This window comes from Equus quagga, chromosome 8, assembly GCF_021613505.1.
Source record: "Equus quagga isolate Etosha38 chromosome 8, UCLA_HA_Equagga_1.0, whole genome shotgun sequence".
Lineage (NCBI taxonomy): Eukaryota > Metazoa > Chordata > Mammalia > Perissodactyla > Equidae > Equus > Equus quagga.
In genome coordinates, this window is record NC_060274.1 from 56,226,549 (window position 1) to 56,253,676 (window position 27,128).

Here is a 27,128-nt window from a genome sequence, read left to right on the forward strand (position 1 = left end):
TGCCCTGGTGCAGTTGCTGCTGTACCAATACCAACTCTTAACACAACTGAGACTAGGTATTGAATCCTAGGGAAAAGCCTACACTTGAAAGAGCTATGATGCCAAGAAATGGGTTTTTAAATATTCCACTCAGAAAGCTAAAACCAACTCTCTTTCCATGAAAATCCTTCTTCTTTTACTTCTAAACTGCAATCAAAAGCAGTTGACTTAAACTGCCATGATTTACTCTCATATACAAATATATAACAATATACATCTAGGGGCCGGCTCCGTGGCCGAGTGGTTAAGTTCACGCGCTCCGCTGTGGTGGCCCAGGGTTTGGATCCTGGGCGTAGACATGGCACTGCTCATCAGGCCACGTTGAGGCGGCATCCCATGAGCCACAACTAGAAGGACCTGCAACTAAGATATACAACTATGTACGGGGAGGGGAGGGAGGGGAGATGGGGAGATAAAGCAGAGAAAAAAAAAAGAAGATTGGCAAGAGTTGTTAGCCCAGGTGCCAATCTTTAAGGAAAAAAAAACAATATACATCTAAGAGAAACAAAGGAAAGAAAAACATTTTGTATTCAGGGCTCTTTTTTTCCTGATGAAGATTCGCCCTGAGCTAACATCTGTGCCAGTCTTCCTCTATTTTGTATGTGGGTCACCATGACAGCATGGCCACCAACTAGTGGTGTAGGCCCATGCCCAGGAAATGAACCTGGACCACCGAAGCAGAGTGCGCCAAACTTAACCACTAGGTCATGGGGTGGGCCCCAAAGACAGCACTTTTTGATCGAAGAAAATCAAATATTAGAAGTTTATATAAATACCGAAATACAAGGTTAAACAATGTCCACAAGACTATGACTGATGTTAACACACCAAATGGAATTACAGATATCTTCAATAGTCATCCCCAACTAGAAAATGATATGTTAAGGCTGTTCTTGAAGTCACGGACTGAGTAATATTTGAAGGAGTAAGCAATAGAAGATACTTCCAAAAGGAAGAGATAGCTTGCTGTGTTTGTTTCCTCTTCAGTGTTCTAGACTTGTCTGAAAATATATAAGGATATAAGCAGGGGCTGACCCCGTGGCCGAGTGGTTAAGTTCGCGCGCTCCGCTGCAGGCGGCCCAGTGTTTCGTTGGTTCGAATCCTGGGTGCGGACATGGCACTGCTCATCAGACCACGCTGAGGCGGCGTCCCACATGCCACAACTAGAAGAACCCACAATGAAGAATATACAACTATGTACCGGGGGGCTTTGGGGAGAAAAAGGAAATAATAAAATCTTTAAAAAAAAAAAAAAAAAAGGATATAAGCAAAGGAATTCCCTCCCTACTCTCAGTAACCAGGCTTTTATTTCTAAGGTTTGGTTTGAAACAAAAAGTCCCTTTCTCCAGTGAGTGATAGAGAAAGACAAGGTACCCTACCCAGGAAGCCTTTCCAAAATGACTATTGTTTTTGATGATCTAAAAACATCAAGGGGACCCTGGGGGGCAAGGCAAGATTTTAGAAATACTTGTGCAAAAGGGAAGTGTCAGAGCTGAGATGGGCATTACATCACCTTATTCTGAGAGAAGATAAGGAGCATTGTGGTTCAAGAATAGCACGCTACTTGCAAGCTATGTCTGAGTGATGCCAAGACCTCGGATGGTGAGTGATACCCACATACACAAGACTCTTGGTACCAGCCCTTGAGAGAAGCAGCAAATTCTGGAGCTGGCAGAGAGAAGGAGGTATATGAGGTCATCTCAGTGATTTTCCTAGAGCAGTACTGCCTAAGAGACTGAGGAGCTTAGGGACAGGAGGACAACGGGGACCAGTGTCAGTTAATAACGAGAGGCCTCCCAAACCCATTTCCTGAGCCATGTAAGCTTCAAGCTCACATACACCCCAGAGTTCTAGCACAACAAAAACTGATACCTGACTTCTCAGTAACTTCACTTAGAAGAGCCTTGCAGACATATTTTATATGATTTTTTAAATAAAGATATATGATATAGCTTGCCCATCAATTTTCTGAAAAAATTTCAACTGCTACCTGAACATTCCTACAATCCCTTTCCTAAGAAAAGACCTCTGTAGCTTCTATTTGAGAAAGAGGAAAAGATCTACCCAATTACATTTTGAAGAATCTATAGCAATTTCAACTAAGGCCAGATTCTGGGTTTGACTTCATTTAGAAACATTAGGTTAGAGGGAAATTATGACCCACACAACCATTGCCCTAAATATTCTTCACTTACTTAAAGTTGCCACATTCCACTTTTTTATTTTCTTTTTCTATACGGTCCAACTGTTGGTCCAACTGTTGGCATAACTGCTGAGTCTAGCATCTGTGGGCATCAGCCACCATCCAAGATCTTGGCATCACTCAGGCACAGCTTGCAAGCAGCATGCCATTCCTGAACCACGACACTTTGATCCTTGAAGCACAAGCATTTCTAAAATCTTCCCTTGAAGATGTCTACCAACAGAGCCCTGTAAGCTCCTCCAGACTGCCATCTGCAAGTAGCAGTCTAACTCAGGAGATAAAAGACAGGCTCTGCAATCAGCCATGTCTGTATTTGAATCCCAGATCTGCCACATCCCAGCTATATGACCTGCGATAATCACAGTACTTCACCACTTTAACTCTGAGTTTTCTCATCGACAAAATGGAAACACTGATAGTAGCTATCTGACAGGGTTGTTGCAAGGATACAATGGGAGAATTACATAAAGCTCTAAGCACAATGTTTAGCAAATAATCAGTACATGAGAAATGATAGTTATTATTAGCAACAGAAAATCTAAGCCACTGAAGAAATACTCAGTTATTACCGTAACTGCCTTCTGTAGTACTTTAATGACTAGTAATGTGGTAAGCACCATGTTTAATGTCATGAATTAACTGAGCTCCTAAGTTACTTAGATATATGAAGTTTCTTGTAAGTCTTAAAATAACTTGGCTTTAACATACAAAGAAAAAGTAGCATATTGGAGGCCAAACTAACAGTTTCCAGAGCAGACATAAGTATGTAATGCAGAAATACTTACAAATTCAGATTTCAGAAAAAACACCGAGATAAAAAATGCTCAGCCCTCACATAAGTATTGCGACTTTTAAAGTACTATTTTTAAAATAAGTAATACCATTCTTAAAGTAACAACTAACAGTGATTTGACTAACAGTCAGATTTTTTAGAAAAGTTCCAGCTGGAGTATCTGATTCATAACATTATCTGTGGAAGATTATAATAAATAATGAGCAAAAATTGTCCCAGGCAATATTCAAATAGAAATAAATCCTATTCAGGCATCAATTCTGTAACAGATTTTTGAACCTTTGGCCAATAAATTTAATCAGGGTGTGCTGGTAAATGCTTAACAACCAGCTCCCAGGGGAAGGGAGGCACCTGATTTGTAGTGTTTGCCCATGTCCACAGTGTAAAATACTCCAGTATTTCTGCCATGGCCTTTTTCAAACTAACAATCAGCTCTCAAAAGCCAGTGCTACCCAGCAGCAGCACGTCACCGAGATCAGGAGCAGTACTGGCAATGGTTAGGTAGTCCACCTCAACAGGGCTCTTTACAAGGGAACCAAGGAATTAGCCCACAGTAAAAAGTACATATAAATCATACGCAGATTTTCTAAGAAGGTGACTAAAGCAATTTGACAATGGGCTAATAATATAGGCATTATTCACGCTGTTTCTCTTTTAACCACAATCCTCCCTCACCAAGAGCTGATCCTCTCTGCACAGGTGATGGCATACTCCCCGGCCTTGTATCATCTTCTCCTATACTGACCCCACTATCCTCTTAAGACTCTTGCTAGACTGAAGTCTCCACCAGGCTACAGAGATTCTCAGGTTCTCTCTGTATTCATTCAACGTCATTCACCAAGAAATAATGGTTTTCTTCTTTAATTTTCCCCATAAGATCATTGCTGTCTTCCCATCTCCCTTTTATGAGTAAACTCACCACCTACAGTAATACTCCTCTAGCCAGTAACAGAGACACATTATCTCATGAACGGGAAGGAATTAACTATCATTTAATAATTTGCTTATCTACTCCTTCATTTGAGAACAGAAAAACTAAGCTTTCAGGAATACCATTTGGAAGACGATAGGAAAACCAAATAACCTCTCTTCGAACTCCAATATACCCCTAGACTACTTCACTACAGGAACCCATGACTTATCAAATTTAAGTATTTAAAAAAGTAGAGATTATAAATGAAAATCGATTTAATAACATATTTCTCATTAATTCATAACGTTGCCCTTCAAATCTGCTTAATTGCTAAAAGGCAAGCTGTTGAATCTGATATTCATCAATTCTACAATCACTCTGTAGGTTACACTGAAAAGGCAAATTACATTATTTCTATGGCTAAGAAAAATAAATTGATTGCTAGATGAAAGAGTCCTGTGGATGGATATCGGTTAATGCCACTGAACTGCACACTTAAAAATGGTTAAGATGGTAAATTTTTATTTATTTATTTATTTTGAGGAAGATCAGCCCTGAGCTAACATCTGCTGGCAATCCTCCTCTTTTTGCTGAGGAAGACTGACCCTGAGCTAACATCCGTGCCCATCTTCCTCTACTTTATATGTGAGACGCCTGCCACAGCATGGCTTGATGAGCAGTGCCACGTCCGCACCTGGGATCCAAAACAGCGGACCCTGAGTCGCTGAAGCAGAACATGAGAACTTAACCGCTGCACCACCGGGCCGGTCAAAGATGGTAAATTTTACATTATATGTATTTTATAAATTTTTTAAACTTTTTAAAAATTTAAAGAAAAAACATCTGTTAAAGAGAAATTCTCCCACTCTGCCCTCTAGAGTTTCAAGTAAGACAGTACACCAGATTCTTTTAATAAATAGATTAAAATAACTTCCTTTAATATTGCCTGTGTCTCTCTCATTAGAGATCTCAGGCACAGGGGCATCGAGTATTGAGAAAGGATGCTTTTGTCCTGCTACACATCAATGCCACGTGTTCATTTTTTCAAAGATCTCTTATATTCATTATAATTAACTTCTTGGATGAATATGAAGGGGTTACGGTTTAATCAGGAAAACAAAGGGTCAAAAATTCAAAACATACTGCATTCTTTGCCTCTCACTGGGTCAGGCAGGCCAGAGCAGTCCACTGCAGCATTCGGAATGGCAACTCTCCACCTGGAGCCACTGCTATCACATTCTGTATATTCAAAGTGGTAATCTTTCTGCAAATAATCACAAAAACAAGCCTTTGTTAGAGCCAATTTTAAAAAGATAACTGTGCTTTCTCACCCCCAAACCTGCCTGCAAGCCTGATTCCAAACTGCACTCTCTGGTTGACTCTCATTCTTCCTCCAGTCCATCCACATCAAGGAGTTTTTGATCAAAAATGCATCATGCCAGGCAATCAGTAGGCACTGAGGATATGATTAGAGGCGGATAGTCAATGCTCTCAAGTTGTGACCATTGATCTCACCCACCAAAAAGGTATGAATAGCACACTTCTCTATTTCTTTTGCAGATTTTTAAAACTTTAAATAATTGATAGATACAAGAGCAAAATAACACTAGGAAACTGAATGCTGTCACTGTCCCAGGCTTTTCAAGGAAAGAAATGAGAACCATTCCCAATGACCTAATTCTCACTGTTTAAAATTTAACAGAAGGTATAATAATTAATCATCCAAATACTAGTAGAAGACTACCAGAATTTTTAAGGAGCTCTCGCAGGATCAATACACACCCACCACAGCAGGCTGCCATCAATCACAGACTCTAAAATAGACAGTTGCTGCAATTGCCAAATTAAGACCAACTCACTTGTCTCTGTCTGGCCTTTGGTTGCTTTGAAATTTTCATAATAATGTCCCTTGGTCAGAGCTCATTACACACGTGACATGCTCGAACTGAGAGTAACAAGGACAAAATGCCATTGGAGCATTTTAAGAATGAAAGAAATCCTAAATTTACCTCAACTTATTTTCAGTTTAATATCCCGGAAGTTGCTATTCTGCTTCATCTACTCTCTGTGCTTCCCTTACTGTATAAATGACAGGAGAGAACAGAAATATCATCACATTATCACTGGGAAATAAGACGTGGGAGGGAAGGAGGTAGCTGTGTATGTATGTGAATGCATGTGTGAGTGTGTGTGTGTGTGTGTGTGCGCGCGCGTGCAGTGATGGAGTGAATCTCAGTCAAGATATGGGTTCTGGAATCAGAAAGGTCTGGGTTTGAATTCACATCCCTTTCCTCCAAGTACAATATATGTGATATTGGCCAAGCCACTTTACCTCTCGAAACATCCATTTTTGTTTATTGATAAAACTAGAATAATATTTCCTATCTTGTATGGTTGTTGTGGAAATTCAGGTAATGCACGTAAAATGTTAGGCCAGTTAGGCTACACTGAGTTAGCATTTGGTTAATGGTAGAATTATGATCCTTATTAAGGACAATGGGAGTAGAGAGGACGATATAGAGGAAGGAGCTGGAGGTAACACAGTAAGGCATAAACTAGCTACCTACCTGAGTCTTTGTTTCACCTACTTCAATTTCTGTATATACTTAGGACAAAACGAGAAGGAAGTGTGAGCTAGAAAAGGTGGAATTCTCAGGCTGGAAGCAAAGGTCTTTATGTTGCATTCAGACTATCCTCCAGAAATAAAATTTAATATATCTTTCGGGCAATTATCTCTGAATATTTTTTTCACTCAAATTTTAGACCAAAGTTTGGCAACAGACAATTTGAGATTAAGTTATTTGACAAGAGCCTGTATTTCAAGTATGCTTTACCACCACTTAAGGGCAAACCTACATACCTAAAAAGTCAATAAAAGCAGCCAAATGAGAAGGCTTTCCAGAGGGAGAGATAGAGGACCAAGGAAGGAAAGAAAGGAAGAAGGAAAACATAATAAAAGGTCATTAAATTTGACTACATATAAATGCTTAGCACTGGTACATCAAAAGTCACTGTAAACAAAAGTAAAAGGCAAACAACAAACTGGTCAAGGATACACACACAACAAAGGTTAATTAACTTAAGAATATTGGGTTTCGAAAAATCAATAAGGAAAAGGACAAATAATTACAGTAGTCGTCACTTATCCACAGGGATACGTTCCGAGCCCTCCAGTGGACGCCTGAGTCCATGGATAGTACTGAACCCTACACATACTATGTTTTTTTCTTATACGTACATATCTACGATAAAGCTTAATTTTTAATTAGGCACAGTAAGAGTTTAACAACAATAACTAATAATAAAATAGAACAATTATAATAAAATGCTGTAATAAAAGTTATGTGAATTTGGTCTCTCTTGCAGTATCTTATTTGTAGTGTATTCACCCTTCTTGTGATGATGTGAGATGATACAACGCCTACATGATGAGAGGTGAATGACACAGCTGGATGGTGTGATTTCATCATGCTACTCAGAACTGTGCAATTTAAACCTTACGAATTGTTTATTTCTAGAATTTTCCATCTAATATTTTCAGACTGTGGTTGATCCTGGGTAACTGAAACCACAGAAAGCAAAGTCATGAATAAGGGGGACACTACTGCATTCAAAATACGGTCAAAGAACACAAGCAATTCATTAAAGAATTACACAAAAGGCCAAGGAATATATGAAAAAAGTTAAATCTCACCAAAGAAATACAAATAATAATTTTCATCAAGTTGGCATGACATTTAGAATGCTTTTTAAAAACTCTTTAAGGTAATGGTGCAATAAAATGAGTACTCGTGTGCTTTCAATGAGAGAGTAAAGTGGTACAGGCTTTCTAAAGAGATCTATGTCAATGTGTATCAAGAGCTTTAAAGTGTTCAAAATTTTGATCCCCAAAATTCCACTTCTGGAATCTAATTTAATCTCAGGCAGGGGGAAAAATGTTTAACGCGTTCAGTGACTTATGTGCAAAATTGCTCATTATAATTTTGGTATTGTTGAGGAAGCATAATTAATAGCTGAGCATTGTAGAAACTTACATTTACATTATCTGGTATTTTTCACATATATTTATATCATTAAATCCTCATAACAATTATGTGGATTACGAAGGATAGTTAATATCATTCCCATTGTTCAACTGAAGCTCAGTTTGGGAAAGTGATTCACCGAGATACCCAGCCAGTTGGTAAGCAGCATAGCTAAGAGCAGAAGTTAAGCTTTCTCCTTATTTACCAGCATTTTCCATTTACATCATACCATAATGCTTAAAATAAAAGTTTCTGTTTTAAAATAGAAGGAATGGCAAAAGTTTCAAATATAAAAGCCTGATGGTTACAGAAGTCTAATAGTAATCATCAGGAGATACAATATTTAGACAGCATACAAAAGTACACACATAAGCAGAAGCCATTTGATTTCCCTCTACTTCTGGATTAGTTTTCTCCAGCTGCCACAACAAATCATCACACACTGAGCCACTTAAAAACAACAGAAATTTATCCTCTCACGGTTCTGGAAGCAAAAAGTCCAAAATCAGTATCACCGGGCGAAAGTCCAGGTGTCAGCCAGGCTATGCTCTCTCAAGAGGCTCTAGGGAAGAACCCACTCCCTGCCTCCTCCAGCTTCTAGTGGCTGCAGGCATTCTTTGGCTTGTGGATGCATCACTGTGTCCTCTGCCTCTGGTCATACTGCCTTATCCTCTTCTGTCTTATCTCCCTCTGCCTCATTCTTATAAGGATTCTTGTGATTACATTTAGGGCCCACTTAGATAATACAGAATAATTTCCTCATCTCAAGATCCTTAACTTAGTCACATCATCAAGGCCTTTTTTTCCATAAAAAATAACTTTCATAGGTTCCCCAAATAAGGACATGGATATGTTTTTTTGGTGGAAGGGCATTATTCAGCCTACCACAGTCCACCTTTTGGCCCAAAGATTCACATCCTTCCTACATACAAAATATATTCACCATATCCCAACTTCCCCTAAAGTCTCAGCCCATTACAGATCAACTCCAAGTCTAAAACCTCATCTACACCTCATCAGATCAGAAGTCCCAAATTTAATCATCTAAATCACGTACTGGGGAGAGACCGGTTATGATCCATACTGGGGCAAAATTCCTCTCCATCTGTGGACTTCTGTTATCTACTTCCAAAAAACAACAGTGGTTAGGCACAGGATGACAGTTACAGACATTTGCATTCAAAAAGGGATAAAAGGAAGGGAGAGAGGGAGGGAGGAAGAAGTCAATGGTCCCAGGCAGTTTCAATATCCAGCAGAGCAAACTCCATTAGGTTTCAAGAACTGGGAATAATCCTCTGTAGCTCACAGCTCCAACCTCTGGGCCCCAGTCTCCACCCTCACTCATTCTTCCATTTTTTTGAAAAGTAGAACATGTTTGCAGATGAGTAGTTTTATCAGCCTGTTTCCTGTCTATAAAATTTTGAGACTCCAACAGCCTTTCTCCATTTCATCCTCTCTCTGCCCCTGTCATTCCAAGCTGGTAGCATTTCTGCTGATATAACATTATCAAAAACCTTGGGTGTCTCTTGTATATGTCACAGGATTCACGCCATTAGACAGAAGGTCCTCCACAGAGCTTTCCTGGTTAATCCCATCTTCTATTCCTGGCTTCTGCTAAGATGGTTGAGGAGATCCATTAAGTTACACATCTAATTTCCTCAGCAGTAGCAAAAGGTTTTCCAGCCACACTCTTGGCCTTCTTCCCACAACATACTTTCCTAACAGTGAATCTTCCAATTTTAGCATCTTTTGCAGTCTGGCTAGGCTAAGAATTACCTAAATCATCAAGTCTGGACTCCTTTTTGTTTAACAGTTCTTCCTTCAATTTATCTCTTTCCTCTCACATTTTGCTATAAGCAGCAAGAAGAAACCAGGCCACCCCCTGAAGACTTTGCATGGAAGTCTCCTCAGCAAATATTCAAGATCATCACTTACAAGTTTTGCTTTCCACACAGCAATAGGACAAAATTCTGCTAAGCTTTCTGCCACCAAATAACAAAAATTGCCTTTCCTCTAACTTCCAATAACATGTTCCTCTTTTCCATCTGAGACATCACCAATAGCACCTTTAATATTTCTACCAACATTCTGCTTATAACACTGTACATATTCTCTAAGACAATATCAGCTTTTTCTGCTGTGCTCTTCACTTCTTCCTGAGCCCTAACTGATAGAGCTTTGACCTCCATAATTCTACCAACAATCTGCTCAAGGCAATGTAGGCCTCCTCTATCACGTGTCTTAAAATTCTTCCAGTTACTATTACCCAATTCTAAAACTTCTTCCACATTTTTAAGTATGTGTCACAGCAGCTCCCCATTTCCAGGGAGCCAAGTCTATACTAATTTTCCTATTGTTGCTGTAACAAATTACCACAAATTTAGCAGCTTAAAACAACAGAAATTTAATCTTTCACAGTTCTGGAGGTCAGAAGTCCAAAGTCAGTATCACTGGTCTTATCACAGTATTGGCCAGGCCACGTTCCCTCTGGTGCCTTTAATGGAGAATTCATTCTTTGCCTCTTCCAGCTTCTGGTGGCTACCAGCATTCATTGGCTTATAGCCACATCAGTCCAATCTCTGCTTCTTTGGACAAGTTGCCTTCTTTCTCCTCCCTCATGATTGCATTTAGGGCCCATACAGATAATCTCCCCATCTCCAGATTCTTCTTTACATCTTCAAAGTCTTTTTTTTTTTTTTTTAAAGATTTTATTTTTTTCCTTTTTCTCCCCAAAGCCCCCCAGTACATAGTTGTATATTCTTCATTGTGGGTCCTTCTAGTTGTGGCATGTGGGACGCTGCCTCAGCGTGGTCTGATGAGCAGTGCCATGTCCGCACCCAGGATTCGAACCAACGAAACACTGGGCCACCTGCAGCGGAGTGCATGAACTTAACCACTCGGCCACGGGGCCAGCCCCCAAAGTCTTTTTTATCATATGAGGTAACATTCACAGCTTCCAGGGATTAGGATGTGGGAATTCGGGGGCTGTAGGGAGCATACTATTCAGCCTACCACAATCTCCTATTACAGAACATCCTTGAGCAGCCATGCAGTTGCATAATGGCTTTTTAGCTCCTCTTGTTCCCAGTTACTTGTATTAGGAAGTCTTTCCTATTTTCATATTCCACTGAGAAGATCTCGGCCCCCATATGTGAAATTCAGGTACTCTGTTATCGTCCTTGCAAAATAATGATGCTGAGAAGGCTGGCATGAATTTCCAATGAAGCAATGCCTCTGAATAAATTGGTAAGCTCAAGAAAACTCTCCTCTACCACTGCCTCTGTATCATTCAGGTTGCTAGGTGTAAAATGAGAACAGCAATAAGAACATGAAAAAGGTATACTGTGTTTTCTGGCTGTAATGGTAAATGTCATATGCCAATTAATTTTCCTAAGATTCTTTATCCTATCTGCCTCCTCCAGAATACCCTTGAACTCTAAAGGGCCACAGCTACTAAGTTGCAATATTCTTAGGGTTCCAGCAGGAAGCTATAATGTGTTTATTTATAATTTAAAAATAAGAAATGCAAACCTACTTCATGCAGAGGACAGCACTTGGGGTCACAAATTTAGATTGTAGCCCATGCCAGATAGGTTTTATTTTAAATTATTTAATAGGCTATTTCATCTGGGCTGGTAACAAGTGACTAAAAGAAAAAATCTGTTTCTGAAGGCAACCCTTAAATCCACAGCAAAGATTTAAGAAATAGTGTGATATAGTAAAATCACTAAAGATACAATATAAGAGCCCAAATCATTCTGAATGATATTCAAAGTACCGAATAAAGAGAATTATAGTACATAAGTTTTCAGATTTATAGGTGACATCTCAAAACTCTAGCCTTAGACCCAAGTAAATATTGAGCACTTAAACTGATCCTTTAGAAATGGGAATTTTCTGGGTATTAAAAAGCAATTAAAAAGAAAGGGTAAAGTTTTTTTCTCATATAAATATAAAGTTAATACATGTCAAGAATTTTATCTAAGTCATTAATGAGCAAGTCAATCAGTAAGATGTTACCACCAGTTCAAAGGAGAATTCAAAGAACACACATAAACAGGGCAATTAAGAAAGTGAAATGAATTAACTAAGAGATGCAGAACTAGTAAATATTCAGAGGGTAACAATAACATTCCAAGGGATAAAATGTATTTTCATTTCTATGGACAAGAATCATCTGTATTACTATTGGTTTCCTACAACTGACAGTTTTATAAAATAGTTCAAAGACAAAGAACAATGCAGGCCCCTACAGAAACTAATCATTCAGAAAGGTGCACTACCCAGGACATCCAGTAATCTTTTCTGCCTATTTCAACGTGCTTCACAATTTTTCCTAACAAGAGGGAAAATTTCTGACAATTTCTCCCACATTACAAGGCTCCCGACAGTTTATCACCAAACATACTGATATGAGTCAGAGCACACTCGAAATGACAGAAGGTCAGCTCACAAGCCACACTCTCCAAACCATAAACTGTAGGGAGTGCTTAGCCCTACCCCACTCGAAGGAGGCAGTTTATTTAGACATGTCTGCAAATCACAGAACGCTGGGGCATGGAGACATTGCCTCAAATAACAACAGAATGGAATTCCCTGAAAGCCTTACATTGTAAATATGCAGGAACGAGGAAACAACCCAAAAAGAAATAGTCAGAGCATGGAATTACTCCTGATCACCAAACACTTAAGGGAATACTATCCCTGAACAGAAATCATCATGCGCTACATACACATACACACACTCACAAGTCATGGTACAGGCACGAATTCTCAAACAGCAAAACCTCAAAATGTGTTATCTTACACCGAAAACACAAAATGTCAGGATACACCCAATAAATATTGGATGACCACAGTGTCCCCCGACAAAGACCCCCTCCTTGACCAATCTTTAGTCAAGCTCCTCTGAATGCTCTCCCCAGTGAAGCCTCAGCCTTTGGGCTTCCGTGTTCACCTTTGCATTGCTCAGTTTTATCAAGAATCCTGTCAAGTCAGTTTAGCCAGAATCTCCCCTTACCCCTGAGGTTTCCTCTTAGGTATTTTCCACCACTGACTCCCACCCTATTCCTTGCCTATAAATCCCCACTTGTCCATGCTGTATTCAGAATGGAGGCCAGCTCTGTAATGAGGAAGCTTTTCCTCTATTGCAGTAGTTCCTGAATAAAATCTGTTTTTACATTTTAATTACTGTCCAGCTCTGGTTTTCTTTCACACCACCAAATACAAAAGTCATTTACCCTATGAAAGTCTCATGGTGCTCACAGAAAACTTAGGGGTATCATCTCCCAATTATGAAGACAATTCTTACAGTTTAACTACACATAGGCTAGACCATGTTTCAAATAAATCTCACATATAAAAATATGCATATATATGTATACAGAGACACTATTATTGACAATACACATATTTTATAAATTGACTAACATTTATCATATAATGATTTATGCATATATCAATATACATCATCTTTATATATTAATATATATCATTCTTACTAGCTGGCTCTTAATTACTAAATAAGTAGTATGGCCTAAGTGCCATGGGGAGATTTAAAATAAATGTAATACATAGTCCCTGTACTCAATAAGCTTATGATTTTGTTGGCATGGACAGGACACACACACAAACACACACACACGCCATATAATTTTATAAGAAAGCACAAAGGCTCCAAAGTGGAACAGTGTCATCACAAGTCAGCATGCAAGTAAAAACTCTACCTGGTAAAAATTACCAATAAAAATCCCTTCACTCTCCAATAAAGTAGAATCTTGTACCACTTCTCAATAAATTCATCACAGCAAATTTTTCCTTAAGCCCTCTATCAGATACCTATTTCTTAGCACCCAAACAGCTTACATTTTAGCGGCTATGTTTTCTAGAAAAAATAAGGTAGAATATGCATGATGTGACCTCATTATATTATGATTTCAAAGTAGGAAGAAATTTCTATGAGCTGGAACTGCCTGAAAAGGCTTTGAGGAGAAAGCCCTGAAAGATAGGCAGTAACTATTCTAGTGCTTACCACTTCTTTAACAAATAGCTAGTTTGACATGGTGTGATAAACGTGAGATCAACCCTAAAGATTATATGCCTGAATATATGCAGTGAAATACACTAGCCTAAGGATGGATAGATGAGTGAGTGAGTGAGCAAATTAAAGAAAGAACAAATGAACAAAGCTGCCCAGTCTTCAGTATCCTAAGATTTGCTCGTCAGTGACCCACCAATGAGAAAATCAGCTCCGTGATGCTCCCCTCTTATCTTCTGTAGTCAATTAAGAGTTGACCAGAGTTAATTATAAAGCCCCAGAAGATGACCACAAATTCTAGTACAGAATCAAAAGCAGTAGAGGCAGTAGGTGGCCTCTGGCTTCAAAGAAGACAAAGTGCTGGTACCTAAGAGAACGCATACTGAGGGAAGGAACAAAAAGAAGCAAATGTAATTCATTTTCTTCCCATAAGGTTCCTTTTCTTTGAATATTTTTATATGAAATGTTGAGAAGAGCATAGTAACCTTGTATTTGACGAGACTGCAATTCCTCTGGGAGAAAGGGCCCCAAATTTAAGTGCTCAGCAAAGTGCTTGGCACAGTTATTTGAGAGAGCAAGACAGCAAGAGAGAAAAAAGGAGAGAGCATGAGACTGTAGCGCACGGCACAAATATTACAACTCCAATTCCAAGGAGCAAGCGTACTCATCCTACTATGTGGATAGGTCAAACTCATGAGAACACAATGCAGACACACACGCAACTTACAATAAAAGCTGCCTTAGCCTACATTATCAAGTACATGAGCACAGTAGCACTGTGAGAAAATATTTATATTCAGATTTTTCTTTTATAAAAGGAACATGAAGTTATGAAGTTACCATGGGAACCTAAGGCTAAGTAAAGTAATATGTATCTGATCTATTTATGACATCCTTTTCTCTGCATTTGTAGACACTATTGCTTTTTAGAAATTATTTTGAAAAAGTTCATGCTTTAAACCTAGTGCAATGACTGTCTTAGTAAACAAAGCCTTACAGGTACTCATTTTGTGATTCCACATATATTTATTGAGTACCTCCCATGGGCCACTGGGTAGACGCTGGGGACACCACAGTGAACAAAGTAGCCAAGTCTCTACTCTCATGGGGCTTATGTCTTGGTGTAAATGAATGTGCACAGGGTTTCTTGGAAAGACCCAGCTTAGACCATTTTCCTTCTATGGCTCTCATCTAACCTTGCAAAGGGGTGGGCAATGAACCAGAAACAACAGACCTAGATTCCAACCTCACCTCTACCAGTGCTAAATTTAAGATCCTGAGCAATTCAACTAACTCTCTGCACCCCAGCTTCCTTAATCTTTGACAGAAAAATCTGTGCTTATAGTATTATAGTCTATATCTCATATTTTCACTGTTCTTGATAAAGGCAAACCAACCACCTCTTGTAATCATGTACTGTCAGGGCAAGTTTCAAAAAAGAACATTCTAAAACAAGTGTTTCCATGAAGAAATGAAGGAAACTTCAATTTTCTCAAGAAATCTGCAGTTCGAAAATCTATAATATAAATATTAGAAATATTAATTCTAAAAACTCTCATAGAAGATACTCAAGAAAAATGTATGCTCTTCTACAAAAAAGTCTTTAAACACATGCAATCATTTTATCTAATTACATTTAAACTTAATGTTTATCTCTGCTCCCCACAAACCCACAAAAGTGGAGTTTCTAAAAGGAGCAGATGACAATACTATAAGACAACAAAAATAAAGAGACGATAAGTGAAAATGAGAGTAGACGCAGGTGTCAACAACTATTTTTGGAAGATAGCATAAGGTGAGCTCTTCTTGACTTATCAAAGCAAGGACATCTGAAAGCTAAGGACTACAGAGGTGGATGATAAGAAGAAAGCTGATTTGAGCTGTAGAAACTCTCAGAATTGAAGGCACCAAATACGTCAGAAAACAAACAAAATCTACAAACAAAAAAACTGGTTCAAAATCTGTTTGAGGATGTAGACCCCCCTGATTTCCTTCTACATCATGACATGAGAAAAGAATTATCGTCTCTGGAAAAAACTGAACTAGAAAGGTTACAGATTCAGGGACACGAAGTGTAGCAAATGGAAGGAAAGGCATCTTACTGAAAACAGGGGACCATGTGAAACACAGCTACATACTCAATGATGAGATCCACCTCAGGGACACTTCTCCATCAACACTGAATCCCAGCCCCAGCTAACCCCAACACCACTGTCCTTTCCACTTGAACCACCACCCCCAAAGACTAGCAAAGGCACCTTTCTGCTCTCCCAAAGGAGTCCTCAGTGGATGTTACACTTCACATTAGGACCGTTACCCACATCATTTCAGCTGATTTTCACAACTGCTCACCCTAGAATTGAGATTAGCTGTAATGTAACCTTTACCTGCAATATGATAATTATTTTTGTTATTTTGTTATTAATAATAACACTAGTTTCAGAGCCCTATTAGCTTTCAAAAATAATTTTCATAACATTATCCTACTTGAATTGGTCCACAGTATAGCCCTACATAGTGGACAAGGGTCTTACCTCCATCCTCATGGCCACTGCCCTATCTCAATCACCATCTTCTGCTGTCTGGATGACTACCACCAACAGCCTAACTGGCATTCCTCTTCTGCTCTTGCCCACACCAATGACACTTAGCAGGCAGTTCTAATTATGTCATCCCTGCTCAAAACCCTGCAACAACTTCCAGTCAGCCTGAGGATAAAGTCCATAATCTTAGCATAGCATAAAAGGCTTTTCTTGATTCATTCTCCATCTCTTTCTCCAAGTTTCATGTCTCAACCTTCTTCATGCATGAAATACTGAAACAATGGAATCAAACATGCTTGCCTCCAGGCCCTGGCATGTGAATTTCCTCTGCCAGGAAGGTTCTCTCTGCCCATATCTTGAACAGCATAAGGAAATCTGTATAATAACAAGGCACTGTGTAGCAGGTTCTCTCTCAGGTGCACCCCTTTGCAGCACCAAAGGCAAGAGTATAAACTGAGGTGCTCCTTCCTCTTTTATACTCACCTCACACCTTAAACAGCCTCCTCACATTCAAGTGGTGACCTCAGCTGCACATCCAAGGTCTGTCAGTGCCCCTTCCACAACAAGTCTACCATCCGGAGCATAGACCTGGGAAAAGCTCATGAAGGCTCTGAAAGCAGACGTGGGCCATTCAAGCATGTAATTCCAAAATTCTATTACCCAGTGTATGGTATAAAAGGGTGGGGGAAGTGGAGGACACAACATCCAAGTAGGCAGAACTCCTTGGCCCACAGACTGCAAGGCAGGAGCAGGAACACAGCTGGAGGAGGACCAGAGTGAGGCCCTTTACAGCAGAGACCAAGGGAGGGGCTCCTCTTCCCTGGTCTGAAGGTGGTACTGATCTCTCTTATATAAAGTCATCCAAACAAAAGAACTGCAAGAAAGATATCTACCACTTCATAATACAGAATTTCCTGGGAGAGCGAATCAGTCTACCTCTTGAAGGGTTCCTAGGTGGAGGTAATTTTTTTCTTCTTTTCTTTTCTTTGCCTAACCCAAATTAAAACTATACAATGGTATGTAAAAGTCCATTTTTCAAAAAAAACAAATCCCTTGGAAATCTACTTGTTATGTCTAATTATATATGGCTGCAAGCTTATCTGTGTGTAATATAAACTACACATTTTTCTACATGAATCAGGCTGAAACTGAAAAGGCACTTTTGCTTCTACAAAATTTTTGAGCAACTACTTACTATTTAGTAAGTGCCAAGAGAAACTGCATCAAACATTTCAGAAATATACCCCATGGCACATTAATTCCACTTTCACTTCAAGGCATGTAACCTAAGGAAACTATTTGCATCGTAGTATTATTTAAAATAGTAAAACTTGAAAACAATCTAAATGTGCAACAATGAGAGACTAGTTATTAAACTATAGTGTACTCATGATGGGATTTTATACAGTCCATTTTAAAATGATAACACCAATGCCATATTTAATGACAAAAAATATTTACAACGTATTTAAGTGTAATGTGAAGGTTACAAAACAATATATCTGGACCCTTTTACAGTGTATTTGGGTGTGTAATTAATACATGGAAAAATGACTGTAGGTATGTCGACCAAAAGATTGACAGTAGTTAACTGTGTGGTTAAAAAGAGTGATTTTTAATTTCTCTTTTGTGATACTAAGTTTTTAAACTTTTCAACAGTTTAAATGTATTACTTTTCCTAAGTTCAGGTAGTTGCTTTGCCAAGACTTAAAAAAAAGTTTCTATTTCTCCTGACTTTAGGATAAGGTACCTGGTAGGACATGCAAAAATTCAAAGGATACCATTGAAGGCTTATTCCATTATCATTCATTAGCACCTGAGTCTAGATTAGTTTCTCTGATAGGTGTCATTCACCTAGCAAGGCTTTAAGGGTAAAGGTCACAAGACATAGGTCAGATAGATTCTGTAGAAGGTAACGTGGAAGAGAAAACCCAGAGCTTAAGTACTATAGAAGCAGGCAGCTACAAGAAGCCTTCTGCTACAAAGCGGATGAAGAAAAGTGCAAGCAGTCAACCGGAAGAAAAGAGAACAAGGAGGTGGAGGAGCTCTGACAACACACTTTGCGGACTTCCCAGCTTCGCTCAGGAAAGGGCAAACGCCACAGCTGCATCCAGCTAAGCTACTGGCAGGGTTCAGACACAAAAGATTTATAAAACACAATTTAAATTCAAAAGCTAATTTTTGTCAATGCTGCCACTTGATACTGAGCTTTACTTGTAAAGAGTGCTTACAGAAATAGCATAAGTGCTAAGTGGCTCTGGAAATTTTAACATCCAAATCATGTTTTTGCTGGCAAATTTTGTGAACTAAATAAGAATAAGCTAGTTATTTAAATTCTTTTGCATTCAACTGACCCTATAAGAATCTCTCAAATTAACAGAAATTTTTTTTTTAAAGTTTAATCCTAATAAGACCTATTGTCATAATTAGACTCCTAGAAAACAAATTTAAAACGTTAAAAGATTTTCTTTTTACAGAAAGAGTAGATACCTGTTGTTCTGTCTGACTGGCATCCTTTTACCATTTTTTCAGTAACAGCATGCCCCTTGCCCTCATATCCTTTGGGAAACTATTTTAAGGTTCCACGCAGTTCTGATTAGGCAGCCAATCACAGGAGTGTAACCCCTGGCCAGGCCCTAACATGGATGTGTGCCCTGACCCGTCTTAATAAACTACTCACTGGTACCAGCCAAGATGGAGAAAGCCCACTACAGTTTGTCTTTCCCACTCTGCACAAAATACACAAAGCAAGACTCTGCAAGGTAAAGAGCAGCAGGTGGGTTGGGGAAGAAAGTCAAAACTTGAACAACAACTAGCACAATGGTAGTGAGTTTGCTGGTTTCTTTTCTCCCATTATCTCTTGGCTTTGAGCTGAAGGTGGGCCAAATCAGGGAACTGGCTGGTAGGTGTGGAGTGCAAAACTCCAAGAGAGTCCCATCTTTCTGGCCAGGAGACCAAGAAAAGGCATCCCAGTTACTCGGATAATGATAGGGGAAACAATGTGCTTCTTTTTGTTTCTCTTTTCTCTCTTCCAGCCCCGCCCCAAGGTCAGTACCAGTTGTGGAACTGCTCTGACGCCTCCATAGTGACACAGGCACCCCAAGAGAAAACCTTTCTTTCTAGATAAAGGAACTAGCACAAGGGATTCCTGCTGTGCAGAGTTTTCGGAAGAGAATCTTTGCCACTTCCCCCCAGGCAGGCAGAATTGCAGAAAAGCATGGAGGCTAAAACTATGCAGTAATCCACCTTTCTGGCCAGAGGAAATATAACAAGGAGTCCCTGACACAACATCTCAGAGTATTGGAAAAGGGGATCCCGTAGTTCTGTGCATGAAGTGATGCAAGGCCCAGGCTCCCCCTCAAGCTGGGGAAGTGTGGAATATAATCAAAGCAGCACAGCACAGCCAACAAGAATTCAACTACAGTATAATCCACCACCACAACTAAACCCTGAGTGGCTCAAGCAAGGGGCAGGTAGATGATTGTGCTGGTGATGACAGCTATTCATTATTGACTAACATACACCAGTCATTGTGCTAAGTTCTTTACAAATATCTCAATGCTGTCCACCACTTTATGAGGTAGAGTTTTTACAGATAAGAAAACTGGCAGAGATTTAGGTAAGCTCCTAACGTCATACTGCTGATCTGTAGCAAAGCTAGGAGTAGAACCTAAGCCTGCCTGACTCCAAAGCACATCATGGACATTACAGTTCCCTGGTTAGATCCTGAGCGCTAACAACAAATCTTAAAACCTCATAAGCAGAAATCAAAACAAAAACTGACGCCTCACTACCCGTCTCTGAACTTCAGAGAAAGCAGAATTTGACCAGCAATAATTCCCTTCACCCATCCCTCTCCATATCTCCCTGTGCTCTCAGCACCATCACACCACCGTGTCCTGGGGAACCGATGACCTCAAAGTAAATTTACAAATCATTTTTCAGAAGCTACTTGCTCCAAAATACCTTTATTTTCTACCATAAGCCTTCTAATTATTCAGCTTTGTCTCTTTTCCTCAAATGTTGGCTTTAAAATAATATTTAATATTTTATTTTCTGATTACAAAGCAACACGTTTAGTATGAAAAGTTTAGGAAATACGGAAACACAAAGAAAATAAATATCCACTATATTCTCATCGACTAGAAATAACCACTGTTAGGATGTCAGTCATATTTCTAAGCACATTTATTTTAAAAACTGATATCATTTATATTATCAAGTTTGTATTATGCAAGTAATAAATACTTACTCTATAAAAATTACTTAGAGAATAGAGATAGGAGGCTTTCCATTCTACAGCTTTCTCTTGACTCATATTTTTTAAAGCAATATACAATACAGTCACTTTGAACAAGAAAATTAAATAAACATTTTTCTTAAATAAAATAAACATATGTCTTCATTAAACATAATACACTTCTCTGAACCTAGGGATAAATTAACACAGAAAATAAAAGTCACACTAGTGGGAAATCATGAAGCCTATGTGCTTTACTCTTTTCCCCAATACTTACGGGCATCTTTCCTTCACGGGAAAAATAAAGAAATATTTTCTCAGTGCTCTCTCACACCCTTCTCTATGACACAGCTCAGAAATGTTAAGCAGACAGATTATTCATAGTCTGAGATAAAGACTGGGGTGAACTTGATTCTAGTCCCAGCACCCCCATTTTTCTGGTTGTATGCCTTAGGAAAGCCACCTGACATCTCTGAGCCTCAATTTTGTCCATCTGTAATAAAACTGTAATACCTACTCTCCTTATCTTGTAGGACTATAAGAATAAATAAACTGAAATCACTATGCAAATATGGGATGATCATTCATACACAAGATATATTTAGGTTTGCGTGCCAGAAAACTCTTAGTGATTTCAGGCCACATACTACAGTAAGCACCAGAAAATAAGGACTATAACCTCTTTAGCTCCTTGCAGTTTAAAAAGATGTTTCACATAAATTTTCTGTTTGATCCTCATGGCAATAATGTGAGGGAGGTAGTACCACATTTCCTCAATCCTAAAGTGCAAATGTGAAGATTTCTGAAATCCATATCAAAAGAAACCTGTCATTAGCTGTGCAAAATGACGAAACTGTCAGGGCCTGGGCTTGTGCAGGGTTAACAATAGGCCAACTATCCATTCATTTGCTTATCACTTCAGTTGAGTTATTTGTATCCCAAGAGTTGAATTTTCTCTTTGTTGCTTACAACATCTGAAAAAAAATTACACAATGATGTGGCACAGAAACCAAAAGTGAATGTGTACAAAAGCCCACCTCTCCCACAAGAGGCAATTAGAAGAGGCAGAAGTTGCCAATTCCCTAAGAACAGACCACAGAAGTTTAAATGCTAGAACAGAACCACTTCGTGCATCTTGAAGGACTGTCACCAAAATATTACCTGCCAAGCACTTCTGAAAAACTCCGAAGAGACAGTGTTTAAGTACAAGCGACAAAACCATGAGTGTAACCTAGTAGAAAAAAGCTTTTTAGGGATATTTATAAAACAAGGCTCAAATCATTTGCATTAGGAAATACAAATTTAAAAACAAACAAAATAGAAACAATAGGAAATGTGAGACCACAGTCCAGCCTTAAATATGTGACACTCTAAGAACTAATTGATTAAGTATATAAATTGGCAGATACCTAAGCCCTGTTGAGCCAGGGCTTGACCCAAAAAAAGAGAAAACTCTTGGTGGTGAGAATGTAGAGAGAAGGCAAAAGAGAGGGTAGAATATAAAAAAGGAAAATTAGGCAGAGACCAGTGTCATGGAAGGCAAGACAGAGGTTGTGTCAGGCCAAAACAGACCAGTATCCTTAGCACAGGTTTAGAAAAGAATCTTATCACCCAACCTCACAGGCCGTTGATAGAAGTAATTCAGAAGAATCTTTAGATATTTCAGGTGAAGGCAAAGATTCAGTCTTTGACATAAATATTAAAGAAGGATGATATATAATTAAGTGGATATATTTATACTATTGTTAGTTGGAAAAAAATATTATACATTTAACACAATGGAGATTTCTCCCACTCTTCAAAAAAGTTAATAAATCTCTGGTGCGTTTTAAAATAAATGATGCTTTAGAATTGAGGAAAAATGGTATTGTAAGAAATCTGAGACTCAAGATTTCTGAGATCCAGCAGCATGTGTAAGGCCTAGCTAGGAGTCAAAAATAGCACAAGCAAAATTCTATCTTCACTATATCACGGTTACTAACATCAGCAATTTTCTTATTAATATGTATTATGGGTACTTCCCTCTTTTATTACTTGCTTTTAGTACTTAGCACTTCCCGTCTCAGCTCGATCCCCACTCGTCTCAGCAGTCTTTTTGTACTTCTTCCCTAGTTAGTCAGCTCACTTTCTTATTCTCCTCACAGCAATTCTCAAATTAACACTAATATTTTCAAGCCATATACTAAACTCAGTCCTTTCACTCTCAGCAGATAACCTTGCATCCTACCTTGACAAGAAAACAAAAGCTCTCCAGGCACAAATTTCCTCAAATGTTTCCTGTCTTCTGAGGGTGTCTGTACATGCACAAACTTACTTACCTGCTTGCCTCCTTCCCTTGGGTCTCATGTAACAATGAACCCTTCCTATTTTACAAAATGTACAAAATGAGAATTTTACAAAATTTTACAAAATGAGAATCTCTGACTGTTCTTCAAACCTCCTCCTCTCCTCAAACTTTTCCCATTAACTATTCTGCCTCTCTCTTGCTTCTGTTACGCCTCTCCTTCTATTCTGGCTTGCCCCTCAACATATAAATTATTCATGTCTCTCCCATTACTTAAAAAAAAGTCTCCAGTGACTCAGTGTGTTGGTAATTCATCATTTGCTCCTTAGATCCATTCTCCACCCTTATCTGCCCCTAGTGAGGCCGGGGGGGCTGACCTCTCTCGATTATATTACTCAAGCTTGTTTGTCCTCTGGATTCTGGTTATGTTCATGCAATAGGAAGCACCAGCAAAAGACTAGAGGGAGGTATTTATCTCCCTTCCGCCTTCCACAGCCACTGTGGAAGCTTCCATAACACCCTTCCCTCTCTTTGTCCCTTTAGGCCTATGAGCGCTAACAGCTTCCTGATCTGTTCCTGCTTGTTCCCAGTGCCTCTGTAGTTGGTTCCCTTAAAATCAGCCCACATCTCCATAAAAAATTTCTGTACTAAATTCTGTTGAGTTGAACTTTTTGTGAGCTGTTTCTTGCCAGGACTCTTACTGATACATCTCATATGCCCCTCCAACTCCTTTCCATTTCTTGTCTTGAAAGAGTTGTCTATACACACTATCTCCCATTATTGCCTCTCATTTACCCCTCAACTCACTGTGATCTGGATTCTGCCTCCAGGAATCCACTGAATTGAGGAAGTAGGGTATTCAAGACCATTTATGATCTGGCCCTGTCTACCTTCTAGCTATATCTCCCACCGTCTGCCCCTAAACCATGTGCTCCAGCCATAAGTGCCCCTAGTTGTCTTAAGCCTCTTATAGGATTCCCTCCACCTGGAGAGTCTTTCTCTGCTTTGGGCACCAAGTGAACTCCTAGCCATTGTGCAAGCTTCAATCCAGGAAGCACCTCCTTCTGGGAATCCTTCTCTCCCTCACTCACCCTCCACTAGCCAGAATTAATTGTTCCTCACTTGTACCCCCAGCTCCCGTACACCAAGGCTTGTGAGCAGAATTAACTTTCTAAAAATTTGCAACACTTTGGGCTCCCACCGTCTAATAAGTTCAACCTTTTTATAATTTCTTCCCTTTCAGAGACAAGTCTAATACTCAAAGCAAAGAAGTTTGATTTATCAGTCAATGTTTCTCAACTACCTGGTAGGGACAATCTCCATTGTGCAGGACTGTTCCATTCATCTGATCCAGATTAATCTCATAGTTTAAAAATGAGAAATGTTGCCATTCAACTGATGTCATTTTTTGTAATAGTAATATAGTGTTATAGAACTTAATAATTAGAAAATGTACCTTTCATTGGATCCAAATTCCACAATACAGTAATAAAGAGCAACTAATCAAATGTTCATACTTGTAACCATTCTCTGAAAAACCAATGTAGCCCTCCAGTGTTACAGTAATGTTCATCCTTACACTCCCCCCCAATTCACTCTACTTTTACATCACTCACTAGTATCTAAGTAAGCCCAAACTTATTTAACCTAGACAAAAAAGCAAAAGAATTCCCAGAGTCCCTTTTTTGATAAGAAGGAATCTAAATCAATTGTGATTATCGTTACTCAGCCACATACCAAGCAATTAAGGTGGGGTTAACAAATAGCCCTTTCAACCTTAAAGCAGAAAAATTAGCCTGTGTCCAAAACCTAATTCAAGTACAATCAGGTCTGTCGAAGTCCTTGATAATGAGTGAAAATCTAGGTCCAGGCAACATTCACACCTTTCACTTAGGTCAGTCCCCTACAGGATGCTATGGCTTTAAGGCATCTTGAAATGTCATTTAATACATCTCCTCCCCTACAGGCAAGATAATATCAAAAGGACAACAGTTCCTTTTGAAAGTTCCAGAACCACCTTCAGAACTCAGTCTCTTCTTCCTAATGCCAGAAAGCAAAGACCCTGCTGCAGGGCAGGCTCCTTACCTACGAGAGCTGAGCTGTGATGAGCAGTAATTCCCCATTGGCTCGTGGATATGCTCCAGAGCTCCATTATTGGAGAACCTAAATCTGATCACAGTGAACTCAAAGGAGTATTGAAAATTCTTCTACATTATCACATCATTGAATTACATACTGCTTTAATAAAGGCTTCACAATCTTTCAATAACGGCCTGTTTTAAAATATATTAAGTATTTGACTCACAGATGTTACTGTGGAAATCATCAGCCTCTCAAAAATTAAATTTTAAAAGTGAAGTTCTCAGCCGGCCCTGGTGGCCTGGTGGTTAAGTTCAGCGCCCTCCACTTCAGCAGCCCGAGTTTGGTTCCCAGGCACGGACCTACACCACTTGTCTATCAGTGGCCATGACATGACAGCAGCTCACAGACAAAATAGAGGAAGATGGGCAACAGATGCTGGCTCAGGGCGAATCTTCCTCAGCAAATTTCTCCCTTAACATTTTCGTTAAAATGCTCCTGCTTCAATGTTTGCTTCAGTTGCCTCTGCAATGAATTTTCAGGTCTTTGTTGAAAGAAATCATATCTTTACAACTATGTTCTTGGTCACAATAATTTATCTTTCAACCAAGAGGCAGAATTATGTAGTTGATAAAAGTACAGGATCTGAAACTAGACTTGATTTGATTAATGGGCAGGTTGCTTAACTTTTAGTCATCTGTGAAATAGGAGTAATAATAGTATCTTCTTCAAAGAATTGTTGTGAAAATTAAATGAGTTAATATATATGAAAGTACTTAGGACAGTGCCTGGACCATAGTAACCCCTATGGTAGTACTGCCACTATTACTACAAAACAGTTCAAGCATAGTTTTCAAAAAGCACATCTAGGGCCAGCCCCAGTGGCCTAGTGGTTAAGTTTGGTGCACTCTGCTTCAGCGGCCTGGGTTTGGTTCCTGGGTGCAGACCTACACCACTATGTTAGAAGCCATGCTTTTGCTGGTGGCCCACATACTACAAAATAGAAGAAGATTTGCACGGATGTTAGCTCAAGGTGAATCTTCCTCAGCAAAAAACAAAAGGCATGTCTGCATCAAAATGTTAATAACATATTCTTGTTACATATCTGTGCAAGAAAGTTTCCCTTCCTCTAGAGAATCTAAGCAACCCAAGGGAAGGGACGATGCCATCTCCACCTATAAATCACACAAGGCCTATAATGGAGCCTGAAACCACACACAACTGATCCACAGTACATATTGTGTTGCATGAAACAAAGAACCAAAATATATCCCACTTATCCAAAAATAAAATTCTCTCTGAAGTTTTAAGGAAACAGAGAAAGCTCAGATGAATAAACTTACTTTACTCTCATGCATACCAGCAATGTAAGTGGAAACTGACCCAAATTAACGTAGTGTTAGAAAACCATAAATAACTATAAACTAAAATCACAAAAGCCCATCATAAATGCTCTTGTGCTATTAAAATAAAATAAACACACAAAGGTTAACCAATAATCTATTTTTGTGAGAGTTTCATAATTAGTGAACCAACAGATTGTAGATATTTTTTAAATATGCAATTTTAATCAATTATGGCTTTATTTTCCTTTTAAATTATGCAAACTATATGCTCTGGGCTCCAAATATCTTTTTGTTTAGCTGTAATGAAGAGAATAAAATATGCAGATACAAAACATGTGCCTCTTAGAGACAGAAGGTTCTGGCACATGGGCTGGCAGCTCCGCTGGCTCACTATTCGGGACTGCCTGAAGGAGACCGGCCAGCAGCAGGTGGGCAGGAGGAGGCTTGGTGGGCTGGGCACTGCTACTTTACTTCGAAGTGGTCTGAACAATTGGAAATGCAAACAAGCACACTAGAATGGACAGCTCATTTTGAAAGTAACATTTGCACATATTTTTGCCCTTTATATTTAAAGAAAAGAAACTGTCATGTCATTGCCAATGTTACTTACTATCACTTATGCAGAA

The 27,128-nt window shown here is 39.1% G+C and overlaps 1 protein-coding gene across 2 annotated transcripts in view; it reads right to left on the bottom strand.

The window, feature by feature from the left end:
- Window positions 1-27,128, bottom strand: part of ELAPOR2 (endosome-lysosome associated apoptosis and autophagy regulator family member 2) — a 159,653-nt gene that overhangs the window by 78,127 nt on the left and 54,398 nt on the right. Inside the window, exons 1-2 of one of the 2 annotated variants that reach the window (XM_046669017.1) lie at window positions 5,468-5,563; window positions 5,092-5,212 (exon numbers count right to left, since the gene is read on the bottom strand). Coding sequence is in view for 1 of the 2 variants with exons in the window: in XM_046669016.1 (XP_046524972.1) it covers window positions 5,092-5,212 (121 nt within the window). In the remaining variant the exon portion in view is untranslated. Of the gene's footprint in view, window positions 1-5,091; window positions 5,213-5,467; window positions 5,564-27,128 lie in introns of those variants that run through there. The other variant, XM_046669016.1, reaches the window with a different exon arrangement.